The sequence below is a fragment of the Lissotriton vulgaris genome, chromosome 3_1 (genome assembly GCF_964263255.1).
Source record: "Lissotriton vulgaris chromosome 3_1, aLisVul1.2, whole genome shotgun sequence".
NCBI lineage: Eukaryota > Metazoa > Chordata > Amphibia > Caudata > Salamandridae > Lissotriton > Lissotriton vulgaris.
Genome location: NC_141689.1, coordinates 1,019,598,304 through 1,019,618,842, shown reverse-complemented (window position 1 = coordinate 1,019,618,842; position 20,539 = coordinate 1,019,598,304). Strand labels below are relative to the sequence as shown.

Below are 20,539 nucleotides of genomic sequence, written 5' to 3'. Positions count from 1 at the left end.
TGCAGTATGACAATTAAGTGCCAATACAGAGCACAGAATGTAATGTAATGTAATATGGATTTATAAAGCTCACTATCACCCCACGGGTATCCTGGTGTTGACCAATTAAGTGACAGTGCCGAGCACCGGAAACTCCTGGCTCAAATTAAGCACTGGCTGGACTCCTGCATGCTGGCCCAGTTTGCCAACAGAAAAGTTTGATTAAAGTACTTAAATTCGGCATAGCTCATCCATACTCATAAGGTAGGTCACAAATTGCCACTCACTGTAATTGGCTGCCATTTCATGGATGTTGGCTTGCTGGTTTGAGCAGACCACCAAGTCTGTGATTGCATTTAATGACAGTACACTTTTTTTTTTAAATGCAACTTATTTTCTTTAAATGAAATGGAGCTGCGTTTAAAAAATATGTTTATTTCTTTTTGTTAAGCTTGTCTTAGTGTTGGCAGTGATCCCATAGACCACAAGTATTGTCCCAACAACATTTTTTTACATTCACAAAAGGGAAAGGATCCCAATGGGACCCCTCCACTTTTGTGAATGCATTACTACCCTATCTCAGGAGTCTGTAACATTTCAAAAGCATTGATACATACCAATCATAAATCACATTTTGGAAGGAAAGCCCTGAAAATGCCCCTTTCAAATACCAATTTGTTGTGCCTTTCTAAACCCATTTTGTGATTCAGCAACATGGTACAGATTAGTAAAACGGGTTGATTACATTAAAAAAGCCATCCTGTCCTTACAAACTCTGTGGGGCATATTATCAAGGGGGTTTATCTCCGCTTTTTTGGCTTTAAAAGCCAAGAAAGCGGAGATAAAATTATCTCCCTATTACCAAGCTGTCGCTAACACCAGTTAGTGACAGCTAATAGGAGATAGCGACCATCTTGGGCCCCGCTTTGCATGTCAGTGATATTTATCACTAATGACATGCAAAGTGGGTGTGCCAAGATGTTAGCGACTGGAAACACTCCCTAACATCGCTATCTCCTATTACCAACTTTTGGAGATATTCGCGCTAAGCGCGAATATCTCCAAAAGCTAACACCTGCCCTGAGCAGTTCTTAGCCATGTTATCCAATGGGAGGTGGATAACATGGCTAAGAGCATTTGCTCGATAATGCATGAATATCGCTGACTTTTCAGCGATATTCATGCATTGCGGCCGTTTTTTATCGCATTTGCGATAAACCTTGCTAATAGCAAGGTTTATCTGCGATAAAAATCGCCGATGTGCGGCGATAATTTTTGTCTCTAAACAAGTTAGAGACAAAAATTATCGCTAGTTGTTGGTAATATGCCCCTCTGTGATTTAGTGAATCATAGGTTTTGCGACTGTAAAATGGCTTTGAACATCTAGCCCTAATGAGGCAAAGTTTGTGCGAATTCTTGCGAGTGGCACTTTCACACTGTACCAACTTGATCCGTCTTGCATAGTTCACAGATTTATATGTGTGTTTGGTAGCAGTACGCAAAATAACTGTGATACCCAATAATACCCTTGGGCCCATCATAATTTTCTTCTATAGTCATTTAAATTGACAACTATGTTTCTATTCATTTCTGAATTTCTGAATTTGCATAAGTAGAACATAACGTCCGAGTTATATCGAACTTTGGGGCATATTACCAACAACTAGCGATAATTTTTGTCTCTAACTTGTTTAGAGACAAAAATTATCGCCGCACATCGGCGATTTTTATCGCAGATAAACCTTGCTATTAACAAGGTTTATCGCAAATGCGATAAAAAACGGCCGAAATGCATGAATATCGCTGAAAAGTCAGCGATATTCATGCATTATCGAGCAAATGCTCTTAGCCATGTTATCCACCTCCCATTGGATAACATGGCTAAGAACTGCTCAGGGCAGGTGTTAGCTTTTGGAGATATTCCCGCTTAGCGCGAATATCTCCAAAAGTTGGTAATAGGAGATAGCGATGTTAGCGACTGTTTTCAGTCTCTAACATCTTGGCACGCCCACTTTGCATCTCATTAGTGATAAATATCACTGACATGCAAAGTGGGGCCCAAGATGGTCGCTATCTCCTACTAGCTGTCGCTAACTGGTGTTAGCGACAGCTTGGTAATAGGGAGATAATGTTATCTCCGCTTTCTTGGCTTTTAAAGCCAAAAAAGCGGAGATAAACCCCTTGATAATATGCCCCTTTGTTCGCTATGTATTTTTTATTGCTTGTGATATCAACCGGTTTCTGTTATGTTGCCAGGTGGAGTTTGAAGTGCATGATTTCTTCTTTGAAAGGAGTTCTCCGATTACGACTCATATTTCCATCCGGACAGCAGATACAAACGCTCCTCGCGTTTCATGGAACATGGGTGAGAGGTCTCGCATGTAATGAGACATGTTTGAAAAGAGATTGTGCCCTGTGAGATCCAGGAAAGAATGCTGCATGTTGTGGTGCCTGTTAATGGATCAACCTAATGAGTCCAAACATGCTTTAGTACTTCAGCTGACATCTGCTGAAGGAAATCATGTGTTCTTGTTAGGTTCTTTACTGTATCATATGTTCAAAGGTACAACCATGAATGTGTTATGTATGTTAGAGGATCACCTAACTACTTTTCAAATAATTGTTTTACATGCTTGTTAAACTATTTTAAATTTGTAATTTAATTAATTTTAAAATTGCTATTGCTATATTTTTCTTGAACATGTTTACATTGATATTAAAAGTAATTTATTTATTTTACATTAACAGAGTGTTATATATAATAATTTTTTTGTTCATAAATGTTAAGGCTGTTTCAAGTTTAACATGTAAAAAATGTGGAGATAGACTTTTGCAGCCTCATTCTTTTCTGGATTTACATGCTGTGCATTATTCAGTAATCTAGTGTTTGGGTCCAGAACTCTCTCCTTAGTCCTCTGTTTCCCTCTATTCTATTTTTTGTTGAGCATCGGTGCCTGTTACCATTTGATGCCCTGTCCTCTCACTCATTCATCAGACGCCTGCCCACGAAGTCTCTGTGTGTGATCGCCATCTTGAGATTCTTTTATTAACAATCAAAGTAACTAATTTTTTCTGAACAACAGCAACAAAAAAGCTTTCTGCCAGTGACAGCGAGGAAGACCATGGTCCATGCACTAATTACATCTAGGCTGGACTACAGCAATGTCCTATATTTGGGAGCCAGTGCCAGATGCTTACAGAGGTTGCAGCGTGTGCAAAACAAGGCGGCCCTTTTGGTTCTGATGCTGCCCAAGAGAGCCGCCTCCAAGAGAGCACTGAGAACACTGCACTGGCTTCCAATTAGGGAACGTGTGGTATTTAAAGCACTCTGTGTTGGCCACCGTATCCTACAAAGGAAAGGACCTTATTACCTGCACAACCTGCTTACGCCATACCACCCGACCCGTCAACTGAGATCTAGCGGGACAGGGATGGTGCTGGCGCCTACGTTCAGGAGAGTAAGAATGGGAGGTCACTCCTTTCGTGTCTTGGCTGCTCAGAAATGGAACAAACTCCCTCTGGAGCTCCGGCTGGAGAAATCAGAGCTCAAGTTTCGTAAAGAACTGAAAACATTCCTGTTCCCTAAAGAGTAGGGCCAGGCTCTTCTAGGGTTTGTTCGAGCGGGTAGTATCAGCAGTTGATTGGCTTTAACGCAGCAGTCCATAGCGTGGGGACACACTAGTACAGTGTAACCAGGTGCTTTATAAGCTTAAATAATAATAATAATAATAATATTGCCAATTTTAAAATTTTCTGAGGTTTGACTCATTAAGAATGATAGAAAATGTGGTCTGAGTAAAGTCTGTCTTTGTTCACCATTATTCACTAGGAATTAGATCAGAGTTGTAAAGCATTGGTTCAAGAAGGTCAGAGCCAAGCCTGCTTTTTCAGCTAACTACTTGTTATAAAGGACATAGTGAATAGCGGTTATCCATTAAATCTGGCAGGGCTACATGATTTATGTTGGAATAAATCCAACTACATAAGTTTTAATAAAGAGAGCATGTTTAATCAAATTGATAGTGCAGAATTCAAGTTAAAAAAGCAGATATTTTTTTTAGATTGATCCAACCTTTGCTCTGGCCAATTAATTTTCTCCAACATTTATTCTGGTGTTCTAGACTATGGTGCTTTTTCTTTGGCAACTAATTCAATAAAATGGCTTCCATTACCATTTGCATGTCATAATTTAAAATGTTTCTGGGCCCCCTATCTGAACGTATTATCGAACAGTATAATAAAGGGAATGAGGATCCCCCTCTCATGGCAAGAAGCCGTCATCATACCGAATTTTAAAAAAGGGGACAGAACCATTCCCTCAAACTACAGATCTATAAGTCTACTCGATAACTCACAAAAAATCTTCTGTAGATAGGTCTTATTCAAACTAAATGAGTGAATACTTGTCTTGGAAGAGTCTCAAGCAGGCTTTAGATTAAAGGTCAGCACACTGGACCAAGTCCTCCACTTCATTGTGATAACCTGGAAATATAACACCCTGTTGCGTGAACACATATACGTCGCTTTTATTGATCTAAGAGTGGTGTTTGACCTGGTCCCGCGAAACACTCTTTTGGAGGTATTTGCTGTGTATGGCATCCCCTCAGACCTATTATGAATACTTAGGCTGCTACACAATAACACTTATGCGAGGGTCAGATGGAACTCCCAAGAGGATATGACCGACAAGATAGAGATCTTGAAAGGGGTCAGACAGGGGTGCGTCCTTGCCCCAACACTGTTGAGTCTATACATAAATGGAACAGTGAAGATGTTGATGGAATGCAAACACGACGCCCGAGAGTGACTGGAACACCAACCCCTATATTAATGTTTGCCAACAATACCCTGCTGATCTCCCGAACCCCTATGTGGCCCCAATCCGAACTAAATGCTTTTGTTACCTTTTGTGGAGAAAGGGGCCTAGAGTTAAACTCATCAAAAGTCATGACAATAAACCCACATAAAGGATATAGAGGTAGTGTGATTGATGAGGGGCTTCTGCTAGAGGTAGTCCACTACTTCGACTACCTTGGCATGAGGCTAAGTGATACCCAAGCATGGGGCCTTCAGATGGAAAAAGTAAAACCACCCTCCATCAGATATTCTCATCTTTCTCTATCAAGTGTTAATGATTTGTTGCACATACTTATACTGCTAATTTCTCTAAACCACATGACACCCACGTCTGCTATTTTTCACAACATCCCTGCGGGGTTCTCTGACTATCTTATGATTGACTGGGACACTCCCCTCCCAGATGATTAATTGGTTACTACGTCAGGTTCACAATCAGTTTTCGTCTTTTTACTCTTTTATCTGAATTCAATGTTTTTATCGTTTTTATAGCAATGCAACTGCTCTTTTATGACACTCGTATTTATATTGTATAACTTTTAAAGCACTTAAATTTTATATTCATTGTATCGTCTTGATATGTTTTATGGGCTGTGCCCACAATAAACGAATATATATATATATATATATATATATATATATATATATATATATATATATATATATATATATATATATATATATATATATATATATATATATATATATATATATATATATATATATATATATATATATATATATATATATATATATCCAACCAAACGAGTCGCTGTAGACCCCTGCCGCTTTCAAAGGCGGGCATTGGGTGGGATAGCGAATCCCAATCTATACAACCAAAACCTTCTCCAGTCAAGAAAAGAGATCCGGGCCACTTGTAGATGCAAAGCGTGTTTTATTTAATGGCTTTCTCGACGCGTTTCGCAGGTGAAACCTGCTTTTTCACGAGCTCTTATATTGTATAACTTTTAAAGCACTTACATTTTATATTTTATATTTAAATTTTATATTCATTGTATCGTCTTGATATGTTTTATGGGCTGTGCCCACAATAAACGAATATATATATATATATATATATTATATTTATATATATATATATATATATATATATACAATGTTTATTGTATGAGACAGCCTGATCAAAGTATACAGCTATCTCATTCATAAATTCACTCAATAATTCACTGCGTGAACTGATCATTTAATACATTAGATCAGTTTCACATATTTTTATGATTCCAGTAAAGGATGATAGATCTTTTCTCACACTCATATCAAACAGTAATAAAACACGTCGAGAAAAAAACAGATTTATTTTCTTTAGTGTCAAACGTCATCTCTTATAGTTCACATGTAGGCAGTAAGCTGATTTATCAGAGCACTTGATCACACGTTGCAATAGCGAGGCATTAAAAACAGCATCTAGTGGGGCAGTTTCTCCGGGCATCACTGTATATAACTCCTCGGCTGTAGCATCAACGATATATGGTGCCGAGATCTGGGGCTACGCCAATGCCAAGGGTTTAACAAACATTTAAAACAGGTTTATTAAATCACTTTTCAGCTTCCCTTAAGCTTTTCCACCACACCAGCATGCTTTGACTTGGGTCTTAATACTAATCATCTAATAGTGGTACTAAAGCTCCTATTATACTGGGTGAGATTATTGTCAACTAATGAATTAGCAACCTACAGGGAGTGTGTTAAAGAACTTATGGCTCTTGACAGAAACCAAAACCGTGGCTGAAACACATAAAAGAACTAACGTACAGAATAGAAATGAGCGAGCTGTGGACTGCCCCGGAGGCAATAATAAAACGCAATGTCCCAAAAATAAAACAGTCCTACAGGGAGGCAGTCACATTCCAAACATTGGAAATCTACCAATCTAATTCTATTACAGACACATATCTAAACCACAAAAGCCTGCCCAGGCCAGAACCCAACCTGAATAGAATGCACCCATATCCATTAAAATGCCTCTAATGACAATATATGTGTGGGGTTGTCCCCTTGAGATCACACACCTCCAAATGGGTCAATGCCACCGGCCAGGATGACTGCTGCCCAAACTGCCTGAGCATAGTTGAAACAGTCTCATTTCATGCTAATCTGCACTTCATATTGGAAGATCCGTAAAAAATGGCTTGTTGCTGTTAAAATAATATGGGTGTGAGACATTATTGGGAAGCGAAGAGACTTTTTAAAAGTGACACCAGCGAACCCTTAGCCTTCGCAGTCTCTAAGTATTTGTATATCTCTTGGGCTTTGAGAAAGAAGGCCATTCACAAATCTAAATCCCGATAGAGAATTGTGATATTCTCATCTTTCTCTATCAAGTGTTAATGATTTGTTGCACATACTTATACTGCTAATTTCTCTAAACCACATGACACCCACGTCTGCTATTTTTCACAACATCCCTGCGGGGTTCTCTGACTATCTTATGATTGACTGGGACACTCCCCTCCCAGATGATTAATTGGTTACTACGTCAGGTTCACAATCAGTTTTCGTCTTTTTACTCTTTTATCTGAATTCAATGTTTTTATCGTTTTTATAGCAATGCAACTGCTCTTTTATGACACTCGTATTTATATTGTATAACTTTTAAAGCACTTAAATTTTATATTCATTGTATCGTCTTGATATGTTTTATGGGCTGTGCCCACAATAAACGAATATATATATATATATATATATATATATATATATATATATATATATATATATATATATATCCAACCAAACGAGTCGCTGTAGACCCCTGCCGCTTTCAAAGGCGGGCATTGGGTGGGATAGCGAATCCCAATCTATACAACCAAAACCTTCTCCAGTCAAGAAAAGAGATCCGGGCCACTTGTAGATGCAAAGCGTGTTTTATTTAATGGCTTTCTCGACGCGTTTCGCAGGTGAAACCTGCTTTTTCACGAGCTCTTATATTGTATAACTTTTAAAGCACTTACATTTTATATTTTATATTTAAATTTTATATTCATTGTATCGTCTTGATATGTTTTATGGGATGTGCCCACAATAAACGAATATATATATATATTTTATATTTATATATATATATATATATATATATATATATATATATATATATACAATGTTTATTGTACGAGACAGCCTGATCAAAGTGTACAGCTATCTCATTCATAAATTCACTCAATAATTCACTGCGTGAACTGATCATTTAATACATTAGATCAGTTTCACATATTTTTATGATTCCAGTAAAGGATGATAGATCTTTTCTCACACTCATATCAAACAGTAATAAAACACGTCGAGAAAAAAACAGATTTATTTTCTTTAGTGTCAAACGTCATCTCTTATAGTTCACATGTAGGCAGTAAGCTGATTTATCAGAGCACTTGATCACACGTTTTCTATTAATTGAGAACGTGCGCTGGACAGATGGGTGCAAATAAAAAAACTGTTTCAGTCTCACATTTAGTAACGTGAGCTGCACAGACAAGGGGCTCAAGTGTGTAGCACAGAAACCTCACTGTTACAAATCCCTCGTGTCTACGCTTAACGTAGGAATCTTGGCTTAACTGTATTCGGAAGCTGACAATTATACCACTGCTGCAAAACAGAGGAGCTCCATTGCAGACAATGGAGTGCTCCCTGCTTCTACAGGCCGGTAAAGACCCGCAGAGCAACATTCCAATGTTCTACAAAAGCTTCTCGAAGCTTGAGGGGATTTATATCCCCTCGAGCTTCGAGAACCCTTTGTTTAATTTGTTAGAACATTCTGCCCTCTAGTGGCAGAATGTCCTAATAGCCTTATAGCCCTTCGTAGCAGGGCTATACCGGCAATTAAAGTCCAGCTGTCTCGTTAAAGTCCCTCGCCTACGGCTCAGGCCTTTAACGATTCAGCGGGCTTTTAATAGCCGGTATAGCCCGCTACGGCGGGCTATAAGGCTATAGGAAAGAACCTCAAGGCTTTTGGTCAGGAAAGGACAATGGGTGCACAACCTAAAGTCGACACACTGGTAGGGTTAAGCAAGTAGAGTGGTGCACCTGGGTGAGTGGAGAGCCCTAAAACCACTCAATGTTTGGTGGAAAAACCACCAAAGAACAAGATTAACAGGCATTCCCAATGCACTCAAAAGTAAAACATATGTACAGTAATTTTCAGACAAATACACAGTGTACAAAGCAACAGAGGGATGTGGGATTCTCCAGAGGAAGAGTAGTCCGATGGAGTCCTTTTATTTAGTACAACAGCCAGCCGACACATGTTTCATCGCTATTGCAAACCCTCAGGGCTTTGTATGGCTGTATTACACCAGGAGGTCGCTCCGATGGTGATAATTCTGACCCAGCTGGGCCCTTGACCATAGATGAACGAGTATAAAAGCTGTCGACCCTATGTGGTATGTAGGTTCAATCGGCACTTTCTTAGAGAGGCTGCATACGGGTTGTGAATGCATATATCTCTAGCCTTTCAGGGGCTTCAAACTGCTTGTGTGCAGTCCACGAGTCGGGTGCGACTCACTGCTTGGATAGAATGCCTGTCCGATGTGCTTGCAAGCGTCGCCACGTATTCCTCCGGTATGTGTTCCTGGCCAGGAACACATACCGGAGGAATACGCGGCGACGCACCCGACTCGTGGACTGCACACGAGCAGTTTGGACTCCATCGGACTACTCTTCCTCTGGAGATTTCCACATCCCTCTGTGTATTTGTCTGAAAATTACTGTACATAAACCTTGCACTCGTAGCATGGCTGGCTCGGTGGTGCGGCAAGCACAAGATAAGTGGTTTTATTTATTTACTTTTCACTATATCGTCGTATGTCGATTTCCACTATGCCCCACCCCGCCCTGCCCCACCGCTCTTACCTGTGCGAGTCACCACAGTATGTGTGGACTGTATTGCACAACAAAACAGCATCTTGATGTACTTTTATAAAATTGCGCATGGTTACCATGGACTTTGAGTTGATGTTTATTGCATTTTCAATTTGCATTTAGGAAATGCCTTGCACTTGTGCTAAGAAATCGCAAATAGGAAATCCCTAGTTGGTAGAAATGGCTTTTTACGATTCCCTCAAGGCCTTTGTACATAGGAAAATCCTGGTTAGCATTTCTTAATGGGCCTAAATTGCGATTCTGCCTTTTTACGAAATCGAAAAGGCCTTTGTACATCCGGCCCCAAATACCGTCCTTCATAAATTAAGTTCCCAGCTAAACTGCATTGATCAAATAAAGGCTGCCACCTGGCAGGGTTATCGTCCCTAGCCCCAAAGTGTACAAACAAATATGTGAGTTACTGGGAGTCTTGGAAATCACAGATGCACTGTCAAAATTAATTCCTGAGAAACAGTGTATTTTAATAATTCATGTACATTCCAATATCAATAAAACTCACATAGCAAAGTACAGATTTTTTTTTACAGTGCTTCAACTAATGTCACTGTGGGAGTTACAAATTCCAGGATCATGTTTACGTTTTTCTACACATGCCATCTTATAAAAATATATTTTCCTTTTGAGGGATACCTCTGATGAAAAGCCAGGCTTTAACCTTATCCAGAGTGTTATAGATTTTTTTCTAGATTTAGAAATGTGAGATTAATTTAAAGTACACTATTAAGCAGAGGGAACAATAGAGGATCTCATACCTTTAGATTTTTGTTTTATTGCTGCAGTCAGAGACTAAATTATGCATTGCAGGTGATGAAATTTAAAGGAAGGACATAACTCAGTAATGTAGTCAACGGAGATCTATTAATTATGGCTCCCAAAATGAAGGCCAAATATATAAAGTCTTTTTGTGGTCACAAATGGGCAAATAAACAGATTCAGCCCATCTGCAACGCAAAAAGGCTTTTTCACGTGAACAAAACCCATTTTGTAATTCTTGTAATTTATTACCGAACCATAAATTGGATTTGCGATTCTGTGTTAGGAAGGGGCGTATTTAGGGCGTTCCTTCCTAATACTTAATCGCAGTGGTATGTGTGAATGTTTTGCAACCGAAATGCGGTTGCAAATGATTTGCATTGTACCACCTACTTCAAGTAGGTGGTTACCCATTCGCACATGGGAAGGGGTCCCCAAAGGTTCCCTTTCCCTTTGTAAGAGCAGACAGTGGTCCCATTGACCCCTGCCTACTCCTAAATAAATGAAAAGAAAACTTTTTTTGAATTCTATTGAAACGCATTCTGGTTTCCTTTAAGGAGAATGGGCTCTATTAAAAAAAAAAGATTGCTTTAGTTAAAAGCAATCATAGAAATGGTGGTCTGCTGACCTCAGCAGACTACCATCACCATCCCTTTGATTTTAATGGGGCGCAAACCGAGACCTACCTCATTAATATTGATGAGATAGGTCTATTTCCAACCCACTGGTAATAGCAAAATGTGTATCAGAAACATTTGTACATTGGTGTTTGCAATTCCCAAATAGCGAATCGCAAAAATTCACTATTTGGTAATCGCAAACGATTACCTTTGTACATGTAGCCCACAGTTCCATTTGATTAGGCACCTGCTCCAAAGCAGCAATAATTTTTCACATCTCCAAAGCATATGAATGTGTGTACCAGGTACTAATTTACAACTTTAAATTTCTTACAATATATATAGATGATATACAAAAAATACACGTTTTTTTAATGAACCTCTGAGGAAATTTCAATACATTTGAGTTCACCAGTTTAGTCAAAAAGGGTGCATCTGGGATTTTGACTGTCCCTCAATTCTGGGAATATCTCCAAAGTATCTCGAAGTTGTTTGTAGTAAATTCGCCGAACATTATTTAGTTATACTTGAAAATAAACATTCAAAATTCATTAACCATCCACCTATCTAAATATTACAAAACTCTAAATGCCATCCAGGATTTTATGGTCATCATTTTAATTCGATATTCATTGCAATCCTTTCCTTAACTATCCCTTACTATGCAGCAGGAAGTTGGGCCCTTTCATATCCAAACTTCATTTCCATAGCTTTAAAGATTGCAACATAGTCGCAAAAATAAAATGTTTTTCCCGAATTAACTAATAAATAACGTCGACGAATTTGACCATGTTAATTCTGTTGGATTCTAGCCTACCTAGATTTCAATCAGATTAGGTCTTCATTTTATTTTGTTTGTGTGTGAGCTTGATGTGAGATGATTGTGCAATGTATTTTTTCACATTTCTTTGTATCTTGTGCATACTTTTTATTATTCCTATTTGTACAGGAATCAATTATATGGACAACCTTTTCTGATATTTCATAATTCACTATTCAACTGCATTTTATTTTCAATACTTATTTGCGATCAAGTTGCACATTAAGGGCCATATGTATCATACTTCCGTTTTGCAAATTTTAAATAGCGAATCTTAAGGAATCGCTATTTAGAATTCTCAAAACGGTATGTATGTAGGTAATCTAGGAATTTTAGCGATTCCTTACTATTCCTTGTTTGCGAATTCGCAAATTGCGAATTCGCAAATAAGGAATACTTCCCATTCATTTCTATGGGCCAGGAGGCCCATAGGAATGAAGGGGAAATTTGCTAACGCTATTTGCTAATCGCAAATTGTGCGAATTTTCAAGGGTGCAGGGGGTGTCTCAAGAACACCCTGCTGCACCCCTGAAAATGACATGTGTGCGCATATGGCGCACATACATGCCCTAAGGGCATGCATGTGCATCACATGCCACAATGAAAAATGCAAATTTGTGCTTATTGAAAAGGAATCGCAATTTACCACCAACTTTGAGTTGGTGGTAAATTGCAATTCCTTAATCCAAATTCGCAAGAGAAAAAAGCTTCTTACATAGCAATTCAGGAATCGCAAAATTGTGATTCCTTAAATGCTATGGCAAAATAAGGAATCGCAAAATTTTGCACTTCCTTATTTTGCTACTTTTTCATACATTGCAAATGTGCAAAAATGGCGGTTTCCGATTCGCAAAGGCCGAAATTCGGCGAATTTCGGCCTTTGCGAATCGAAAATAGCTTCATACATATGGCCCTAAATTTGTAAGGAAGTGATGTAGTGAAGGTAGTTATTTAGCACTCGATGTAGAAATAATACTAATAGCAATTACCAATTAGCGTTTGTTTGCGGTTCGCTATTTGGTAATCACTATTACTAATGTACAAAGGGGTCATTTAGCCCTTAATCCTTAAATAGTGATTCGTAGTGGGTAACAATTAGACCTACCTCATGAATATTAATGAGTTTAGGTCGTAATTTGTGACCCGCTACTATTCGCTGTCATCACAGGGATGGTAGGTAGCCTGCTGGGTTCAGCAAACAACCATGTCTGTGATTGCTTTTAAATAAACCACTCTATTTTTTAAATGCAGCCTGTTTTCCCTTAAAAAAAAAACGGTATGCGTTTAAAAAGAAAAGAATGAAACATTTAAGTTTCATTTTTTATGCGCAGGCAGTGGTGTTTTGGACCACTGCCTAATCTTAAAAAATCATAAAAAAATATTTTCCCATTTGTGAATGAGTTACCACTAACTTTTAGTTGACTGTAAAGTGCGTATTTTTCTCAACCGCATTTCAGTCACAAAACATTCGTACATGCCAATGAGAATCGGAATTTGGAATGGACGCCTTAAACACGCCCCTTCCAAATACTTATTCGCAAACCTAAATTGAGATTATGTTAGAATTTTGTCTTAAGACCAAAACTTAAGACAAAAGCCTAACTTTACTACTCCTAAATGCCTTTTGTGAATACCAAAAGTTCTAAAGTTAGGATTCTGTCTCAGATTACTTTTGTGAAGTGGGCTCTATGTACAGTAAGAGGTTGCTTCACAAATTGTACATTCACAAAAGATTATAAAATGATCTGCCTAAACATTTTTTAGGCAGCTCACAATTTGCAACCTTTTGTGATTGACTATGAAAACAGGGATGGTAGCCTGCAAGGGACGGCTGACCTCTGTTTATTTAAGCAAGTCGTGTCCATTAAAGACACAGTTGCTGATTTAAAACAAGGTTTCCATTTGGGAAAACATTAGGGGGAGCACACAGTGGACTACTGTCTGCTCCCCGGGGTTGCTCCACCCAATACCTAAAGGACAAGCTGAAACTAAAGAGCAGCATTCTCTTTGTGAATCAGATACCAGCACACCTCAGGTGTCAGTATCTGATTAATGGTTTACAGCCGCAATAGTGACCACAAACCTTTTTATAAATGTCATTGTGACTCGCAATTAGGAGCAGACTTTCCTTTCACTCCCCCACCAACTTGCATTTTGGAATAAGTCACACAACCACCTTTGTGAGTTAGAAAGGCTTTTCCTGAGCGAAAAAATGTTTTGTACATCTCAAGCCATGTTTTTGTGGCCCCAACCCTGTGATTTTGTGACCACAGAAGAGCTGTGTACATCTTTCCCTATGTTGTTTTAATTGCTTGTTGCTCGTACAGCTACTTGTTATCTCATCTGTAAATTGATAGTAATATTAGTTGCATTTTCTCTCTAGGCTTAGATCTCCTTGAAGGCCAGTCCCGGCCTATCACATGGGAGCAGTTTCAAATTGTGGACAATGATGACATCACTGCTGTGCGCCTCGTCATCGTGGATGGTTTACAGCATGGACGAATCACTGTAAGAGGTGAAGCTGAATTTTGTGTCTGCAGATTTGATATTCCTATTGTTACTCATTCATATATGTAACCTTCATTTCCTCCCAAAGGATACTGGAGCTTTCTACAATGTTCTCTAAAGCTGCATCAGAGGACACATTCACATTTTTAGAAAATAGAAATCAATAACGTGTCACTATTATGCAAGAAATATGATTTCACATAATCTACTTAATAATGTAGATTTTCCTAGTTATTATGACGGAAAGTCTTAATTTTATTAAAGACACGGAGGCGAGTATTATGCATTCTAATCTTGCATTTATTATAACAGCAGCCAAATAAGTGAAGAACCACGGTTCCCAGAGGCCCAGGCGACAACTGGGCCATGGGAACGAGAAAAAACGATAGTACAGTAGCCAATCACAACCAAGTAAACAGATAAGAGACCACACTGACTGCGCAGCTTCCTCTTTTTGCTGACGAGCTGGTCAGATAACATTAGAGAACAAAGGAAAAATAGCCATAACAATAGAAAGAGGCAAAGTCCAGGAGCAGATATCTTGAACCACAGGGAGCCAAGGCCAAAGTCCAACGAGAGCATCCGGAGAGGTAGCCGGGAGAGCCGAAGAAGTCCATGAGGGTGAAGCACGAAGTCGATGGAGAGAAGACCTCCTATGATGAAGCACGTGGCAAGGCCGGATTCGCTGTAGGGAGGGAGAACACAGATTAGAAGTGTAGCGGTGGTATAATACTCGCCTCCGTGTCTTTAATAAAATTAAGACGTTCCGTCATAATAACTAGGAAAATCTACATTTTATGGCAAGACTGGAGGCTCCTATTATGCTTGTTCAAAGCATATTAATAATATCAGAAGCAAGAGAATGAAAAGGCTTACAATAGAACATGCGGAAAACACTGTCATTGGACCAATCTGCTGATCTCAGGATGTCCTCCAAGCGGGAGCCGGACCAAAAGGCCCTAGAGGCCATGGCTCCCCTGGCCGAATGCGCTCCGAAAATGGAGAATTTGTCTTAGCTCTTATGCGAATCTGGAGCAAAACACCTGTAGGAGAAAATTGTCGAGAAGAAACATCTAAAGCTCTAACATCAGAGACTCTCTTAATAGAAATCAAACAAAGTAACATAGTTAGTTTGGCAGATAACATTTTGAGCGATAAGTCAGAGTCAACAGGCCAATTCATAAACAGTTTAAGAACCACAGAAACGTCCCACAAAAAGGTATACTTAGCCAACGGTGGTTTAGAACATCGAACACCCTTGAGGAGGCGACAGATCAGAGGATGTGCATAAACCGGTTTGCCATCGATCTGAGCATGGTTGAGGGAAATGGCAGAGCGATAAAGGTTAATGGTACGATAGGCCTTACCGGCACTGGCCTCAGAAGCCAGAAAATTTATTATAAAATTTAGAGGGGCTGAAAGGGGATCGATATTCCTTTCCAAACACCAGCTTACCCTAAGAGACCAGGCGGATTTGTAAGCTTTGGAAGTTCCAGGGGCCCAGGCCTGGTTGATGAAGAGAGCAGCCTCTTGCGAAAGGAGGACGTTAGAAGGGGGAAGCTGGAAACTTTCCAGGCCGACAGGGTCAAGGAGTTGTCCAGAATGAGACTGTGGCGAAGGCCTTGGGGGTTGAGGAGAAGATCGTCGAAAGATGGAAGGAGAACAGGAAAATCTATCGCCGTCTCCAACAAGGAGGGGAACCAAATTTGAGCTTGCCAAAAAGGAGCAATTAACACCAGAGAAGTGGACTGGTGGCGAACTTGAGACAGTACCCTGCTGATAATAAGGAAAGGAGGAAAAGCATAATTGAGGTGACAAGACCAATCCTGAAGGAATGCCTCCGTAGCTAGGGCCAGAGGGTCCGGCCGCCAACTGAAGAACTGGGGCAATTGACAGTTGAGGCGGGAAGCAAAGAGATCGATAGAGAAGGGACCCCATTTGTGAGAAAGAGAAAGGAAAACGGAGGGACAAAGCTTCCAATCGCTGGAATCGTGGAGGAACCTTGAGTGCCAATCCGCTACTGAGTTGAGATTCCCTGGAAGGTATTCCGCTGTTAAGGAGAAATGATGTGCTAGGCAGAATTCCCACAGACTTTTCGCTAAATCCGCCAGAGGCTTGGACTTGGTCCCGCCAAGATGATTGATATAGCGAACCGCAGAAACATTGTCCATGCGAAGTAGGATGGAACATTGGATTCTGTCTTTGGAGAGGCTTTGGATTGCAAAGGAACCTGCAAGCATCTCTAAACAGTTGCTGTGCAATTTGGACTCCTCTGATGACCATGTACCTCCAGTCGAGATTGGACCACAGCGGGCGCCCCAACCCGACAGGCTTGCATCGGATTCTAATACAAGATCGGGGGCAGTGGCGAAGATAGTGCGCCCGTTCCACGCATCTAAATGGTCTATCCACCATTGAAGCTCAGTGGGGGAGTCGGGGTCTAGGGCGACGAGATCTGCGTAGGCAAGGCTCTGTGAAGATGCCTGATTTTTAGGCGCTGAAGAGCGCGGTAGTGGAGAGGGCCTGGAAATATGGACTGAATGGAGGAGGAAAGAAGGCCAACGATCCTGGCTAGAGACCTGAGGGACAGAAGGGTCGACTGGAGGACAGAAGCAATCTCCGCTTTGATTCTGGAAACTTTGGAGAGGGGCAGGCGGAGGGAAGTGGCCACTGAGTCCAAAAGGAACCCCAGGAACTCCATGTTCTGAGACGGAGTCAAGGACGACTTCTCTGTATTGACAAGAAAACCCAGTTCCAGGAGAAGAGACTGAGTCGTCCGAAGATCGGACAGAAGAGAGAATCTGTCGGAATTCAGGATCAGAATATCGTCCAAGTAGATGATAAGTCTGATTCCGAGAGAGCGAAGAAAGGCAACCACTGGCTTCAAGAGTTTTGTGAAGCACCATGGTGCGGAAGAAAGACCAAAGGGAAGAGAAGTGAAACATTAGGTCACTCCTGACCACTGAAACTGAAGAAACTTCCAATGGGACTGATGAATAGGAACCGTGAGGTAGGCGTCCTGAAGGTCCAAACGAACCATCCAATCTTTTGGGCAAGGGTGTCCCGTAAATGGAGAATCGTCTCCATTTTGAAGTGACGATATACCACAAACTGGTTGAACCACTTTAGATTGATGACAGGATGCAGTTCCTTGTTTTTCTTTTGGACTAGAAAAATGGAGGTTAGAAAGCCGGAAGAGTCGAAGGGAAAAATCTGAATGGCCTGTTTTTGTAGCAACGTATGAATCTCGTTTGAGATTAGAGCGGCCATATGGGAGGAGAAGACTAGAGGAGGCGGGAAAGAGGTTTGGAGAGGAGGAGAAGAGAACTCTATGAGGTAGCCCTGAACAGTGTTGAGCACACAGGGGTCTGAACTTATGGTGTGCCATTTTGACAGAAACAATTTTAGACGACCCCCTACAGGAGGGGAAGAAGAAGGGCTTACCTTGCTGGTTGGAGTTGGAATTGCGGTCGTTTTTTTGTCCTCTACCTCGGAATCCACGGCCTCGTTGTGCGTATAATTGGGGCTTGTAGTCCTGAGTGGTGTTGTAGGAGCCTCTGGAGCCTTGGTTATAGGGACGGCCGGAAGAGCGACCCCTGCCTCGTCCGGCCCGTCCAAAAACACGAGGGGCAAAGACTTTCTTAATGGACTGTTGCGCCTTGTCCAGAGAGGCAAAGGTAGAAACGAACCTGCTGAGGTCCCGGACCAAATTATCGCCAAAGAGGAGACCATTGGCTTTGGGGCCTGGCTCCATGGGTGCAAGATTGGGGAGTTTGGGATCCAGCTTGATCAGAAGCCCCTTTCGTCTTTCATGGGTAATGGCCGAGTTGGCGGTGCCTAAAAGACAGAAAGCTTTCATTGGGCCCACATAGAAATGTCCTCCGCAGAGAGGTCCGAACCTTCCAGGCGGGCGGATTCCGCCATGTCCAAAATACGGGCCAGTGGACCCACAACATCCAACACCTTGTCCTGACAGGTGGACCACGCCTTGTCTACCCCTTTACGGGGGTCCTTGCCAAATTTGGAGAACAAAGTGAGGAGGGGCTGATCAATAGAGGGGACTTGGGTGATTTTTTCAGGCAAGGAGGGTTTAGGGCATTCAGATTTGAGTCTAGACCGCACCGCAGTCTCCAGAGGAAGGCGTAAACGGGCCGAAATATATTCGCCCTCATGATGAGAGGGAAGCATTCAGTGGAATTAGGGTGACGAATGGAGGAATGGTCGAACATGGGGAGACCCTCAGAGTCATAAACTGGCTCAAACGCAAAGGAGTCTGACTTGGGAAGTTTGGGAGGGGGGGAAGGGGGGTCAGCCACATCAAAAACATCAAATAAATCGTCAGCATCAGCCATATCATCGTCTGTGTCCAAGACGGTGGAAATAACCAATATTTTAATCGGTGACTCTGCGTGCTTAGTCTTTTGCTTTTTCTTGCTCTCGGAACCAACAAACCCCTCCTTAGTAGGAGGCCTGGGAGGCACTAAGTCCTCAGTCATATGCGAGAAGGACTCACCCATCAAAAGTGACGCTTTTTTAGGGACATGCACAGGAGCAGAGTGGTCCACCTTACGTTTTCTGCTATCCCCCGCAGAATGGGCCAAAGCCTTGGACATCAGGCTGAGCATAGAATTTTCCATGGTCTTTGACATGCGTTTCATTGATAATTCCACAGCATGTTCGACAGAATTATTAATAAACTTGCTTAAATCCTGTTTAAAAGACCCACTGTCCTCCTTTGAGGGAATTTCTTCTGAGGAACTATCACGTTCCATGATTACTAAAGCAGTAGTTAAAAAAGTGGCAGGCAAGGGTTAATAGAGCAGGGAGAGCACTGTGGGCGAGTGCGGGGCGGGCCAAGCAGAGCGAAGGGTGACGAGAGATAGAAACCAGCAGCAGAGGAGCACGAAGCCGGGCTGAGGCAGGGGCTCCGATAAATGCCGTGGAAAACCTGGAACGACGGCTGGAAGAGGTGCGAAGCAGCGCGAGGGAGCGGCACAGGGAGAAACCACCGGCAGTAAGAGGGAGGGGGGGAGGGAACAGCTGAAAAGACCGTGCGCGGTCAAAGAGAAATGGAAAGCGCGTGAAGCGCGAAAGTCAAGCGCGCCGCAGCGCAATACAGAGACGCCGAAAGGCGATATTAGGCAAATACAAACAATAAATAACAGTCAAATAACCACAATGGTATAAAAAAGCAAAGATAAAGATAAGAGAACACTTATCTGACTGCGAGCAGCAAGAAAAGAGGAAGCTGCGCAGTCAGCCTGGTCTCTTATCTGTTTACTTGGTTGTGATTGGCTACTGTACGATCGTTTTTTCTCGTTCCCTTGGCCCCGTTGTCGCCTGGCCCTCTGGGAACTGTGGTTCTTCACTTATTTGGCTACTGTTATAATAAATGCAAGATTAGAATGCATAATAGGAGCCTCCGGTCTTGCCATAAAATTAGTGCACATGTATTAATCGGTGTTCTAGTTACTATGACATTTTTTCTGCGTTGGAATTTTTATTTGTTTATAACACACAACCTAACATTTCAGTACAATCTACATAATGTCTTTATGCATATTAACCTCATTGTACGCATTAGCAGAGTACTACGTGGTATGCTTTCACAATGAGGCCCAGCTTTACTAACTCTGTGTCCCAGTTTGCTTTACTTTTGTAACTTACCTTCCAGCGCAAATCAGGATTTGGATAGTAAATCTGGCCAAGTAACTCAAACTACGCTGCACTACTTTGTTTCAAGGGGAGTCCCATTATTTGGTACATGTGCGTTCCCATGCATACACCTATGGGGTTTGACACAAATCGTTATCTACAAACAATGGTAGACAGGGATTAGTGCTAAAAAAAAAGCACAACTCCTCGAAGCAGGTGTAACTGTAGATCAAGGTTACAAAACCCTCCATATTTTTCCAGATTTCCATTTGTGCTGCATTGTGCAGCACAAATAAAAATGTTAAAAGACTTAAAAATAGTTTTGGTGCAGAAAGTGTCACCTTCCAGTACAAAACCAGGAGTTGATAAAATATACACACCCTTGCACTATGGTGTAAGGGTCAGCACGTTGCTGGATGGCAGCCTGAAGTGCATCAGCACAGGGAGACAGGGAAAA

The 20,539-nt window shown here is 41.2% G+C and overlaps 1 protein-coding gene across 1 annotated transcript in view; it reads left to right on the top strand.

Annotated features, from left to right (window-relative positions):
- Positions 1-20,539, top strand: part of FREM1 (FRAS1 related extracellular matrix 1) — a 564,068-nt gene that overhangs the window by 130,421 nt on the left and 413,108 nt on the right. The window contains exons 6-7 of the mRNA XM_086961404.1: positions 2,236-2,344; positions 14,303-14,434. Coding sequence (XP_086817530.1) covers positions 2,236-2,344; positions 14,303-14,434 — 241 coding nt within the window. The remainder of the gene's footprint in view (positions 1-2,235; positions 2,345-14,302; positions 14,435-20,539) is intronic.